This window comes from Charadrius vociferus, unplaced genomic scaffold (assembly GCF_000708025.1).
Source record: "Charadrius vociferus isolate BGI_N301 unplaced genomic scaffold, ASM70802v2 scaffold289, whole genome shotgun sequence".
NCBI lineage: Eukaryota > Metazoa > Chordata > Aves > Charadriiformes > Charadriidae > Charadrius > Charadrius vociferus.
This window is the reverse complement of record NW_009650171.1, coordinates 79,543-82,154: the sequence shown is the minus strand read 5'-3', so window position 1 is coordinate 82,154 and position 2,612 is coordinate 79,543. Positions and strand designations below refer to the sequence as shown.

The window sequence follows — 2,612 nt, the reverse complement described above, 5'->3', positions numbered from 1 at the left end:
ACAGGCTGCCCAGAGAGGTGGTGGAATCTCCCACTCTGGAGACATTCAAAACCTGCCTGGACGCTGTCCTGTGCAACCTGCTGTAGGTGACCCTGCTCTGGCAGGGGGGTTGGACTAGATGATCTCCAGAGGTCCCTTCCAACCCTGACCATTCTGTGATTCTGTGAAACCCCGAGGTATCGAGGCAGGTAGGTAAAATGCCAACTCGCTGCCTGGAATAAGGTGGTCTTTCAGATAGTCCCAAAGTCTCAACTATGATCTTTCACCCTGGAAACACCCAGAAGAAGAGAAAATCCAGCAGATACCTGACCTCACCCACAGAAGTCCCACAGGAGAGGGGAAAAACTACCCGTAGCAAAGCAGCCTAGGGACTAAATAGGTAATAGAAGAGGTAATTACGAGCAGTAATAAAGAGGAGTTAACTTAAGACGCGTCTGTTTGCAACACCAACTTTTAACACACGGATTACAAACCGCCCATACACCCACCTCCGCTGTGTCGAGATGGGTCCGGAAGGACGACGCCGAAATTATTTGTCCCTTCGTGAACGACGGGATGTTTAGGAACGCCTAGTGGCGGAGAGGGAGCCTGAGTGTTTTTCGAGGAGGATGTTCTCTCTACGAAAGATTTGAGATACAGCACATCAGCTCAGGGATTGGATAAGAAAACGCCGCTCAGCGCTTCTCACCCTACGCTCACCGCGCAGATCACCGGCTCCGAATCCCAAGCCGAGCAGTCAGGATAGCAATTCGGGAATTTCTTCAGGGGAGGGAGAGAGGGGACTTCCCCCATCAGCCCGGGGACTCTCGCTCGGGGGATAAGTGACCCTTCATCTGCGGCACCAACGCCTGCAGTCTGCACTTTGTGGGGACGCCACCGGCTCCGCTCTGGGTTTCAAAACCCCCCTCTCATCGCGAAATCCCAAAAGGCGGTGAAAACTGCACAGCAAAATCCACGGCTAGAGAGAGAGCTCCAACAAAAACGCGACGGGAGCTGCGTTTGGCCACAGCCGGACCCAAGCGACCGGGCTGCGCGGACTTCTGGCTTGCGGCACTACGTATGCGTCACCAACTCACAGATTTCACAAACACGTTCCGTTCTTAGTAGAATTTTAAGCTACTGGTGCTTGTACATCAGTACGAGAAATGGTTTGCGCAGCCACCGGCCTCCAAGCTCGAAAGAAAAGAAATTGCTTTGATCAGAAATGCTCTTTTGCTTGTCAGCTACCGGAACAGCCGGCGTTTGGGCAGCTGAGGGATTTTTCACTAAAGCTTCGGCAAAGCAAACCAGAAGGAGTTTTTGCTGATCTCTGAAAACCCGATGGTGGCGGAGAACTGCTTTTGCGATACTCTGAAAAAACCTGAGCAAGGACAAGCGGCTCCCCGCCTTCCCTCCTTGAAGCGAGAGGAACCTCACGGTATAAACCTTAATAATCATCCCCCAAAATAATATTATCGAGCTTTTAATAGCTTGTACTTACCAACAGCCCCGGTAACGCTCCGGGAAGTTTTGCCCCGCAGCTATTTTAGTTATTAGAAGCAATTAAACCGCAGAGCATTTCACAGAGGGCCGAGGAGACAACGTAATGCTGATGTAATTTAAACAAACGTCCTTCTCGGAGGCCGAGGACGGAGGGAACATTGTGCCGGCCTTACCTTTGCTGGTGCGAAACGTCAGCATGGCAGGCTGGCCTTCGCCAGCGGCGCTCCTCGCCACCATTAAAACTTCGTACAGGCTGGAAGGCTCCAGCTCGGTGAGCCGCAGCTCGTTCTCGCTGCCGGGGACGCGCACCGTCTGCCAGCTTCCCACCGCGCCGCCGCCATCGTCCAGCTGCGCAGGACAAGGAGAGACAGCTCAACATCAGCAGCGAATTGCACGGAACCCGAGGCGAGGCTCAAATCCCTCAGCGCTTTCAGCATCCGAGGAACCTCCGCCGCCTGCCGAAAAAAACCCTCCTGATGGTTTCCTATATCCACCTACGGTTTGACGCCGAGTTTCCGCCGCTGATCGGCACTTTTGCAACTACCTTCACGGGGCTCCTTCGATAAACTCGACTTATTTTCCCCTCTCCATCCACGCGCACGCACTTGTCGTTGGAAGAAATAAATAAAATTAAAAAAAAAATGGTCATTTTTATTTGTGGCTAAAACTAGCAAGAGCCCAAACGGTTTTAAAGACGTCAATCAGTCTCTAGCCGGCAGCATGGGGGACCTCAGAGGGCTGGACCCAACACCCTAATGAGAAAGAGATGTTCCCTGAACTATCCCAGCTTCTCCTGGACTTCAGCGGTTTAAAAATATTTACTGGCTGAAACGGGCAAGGAAATTAATGTCTTAGTTATTTCTTGAGGCTGGAAAAACAAATTCAGCAGGGAGACAAAAGGTTTGGGTTTTATTAATGCATGTTTCTTCTTCGCCTCTTCCCCTTTTTCCCCTCCTTCCCCTCCTCTCCTTCTTCCCCTTCTTCCCCCTCCTCCCCCTTCTTCTCCCTCCTCCCCCTTCTTCTCCTCCTTCCCTTCTTCCCCCTCTTCCCCCTTCTTCCCCTCCTTCCCCTCCTCTCCTTCTTCTCCCTCTTCCCACTCCTTCCCCTCCTTCCCCCTCTTCCCCCTCCTC

At 52.4% G+C, this 2,612-nt stretch overlaps 1 protein-coding gene across 1 annotated transcript in view; it reads right to left on the bottom strand.

The window, feature by feature from the left end:
• CDON (cell adhesion associated, oncogene regulated) overlaps positions 1–2,612 on the bottom strand; it is a 51,632-nt gene that overhangs the window by 34,404 nt on the left and 14,616 nt on the right. The window contains exons 9-10 of the mRNA XM_009892553.1: positions 1,656–1,830; positions 489–617 (exon numbers count right to left, since the gene is read on the bottom strand). Of these exons, the coding sequence (XP_009890855.1) occupies positions 489–617; positions 1,656–1,830 (304 nt within the window). The remainder of the gene's footprint in view (positions 1–488; positions 618–1,655; positions 1,831–2,612) is intronic.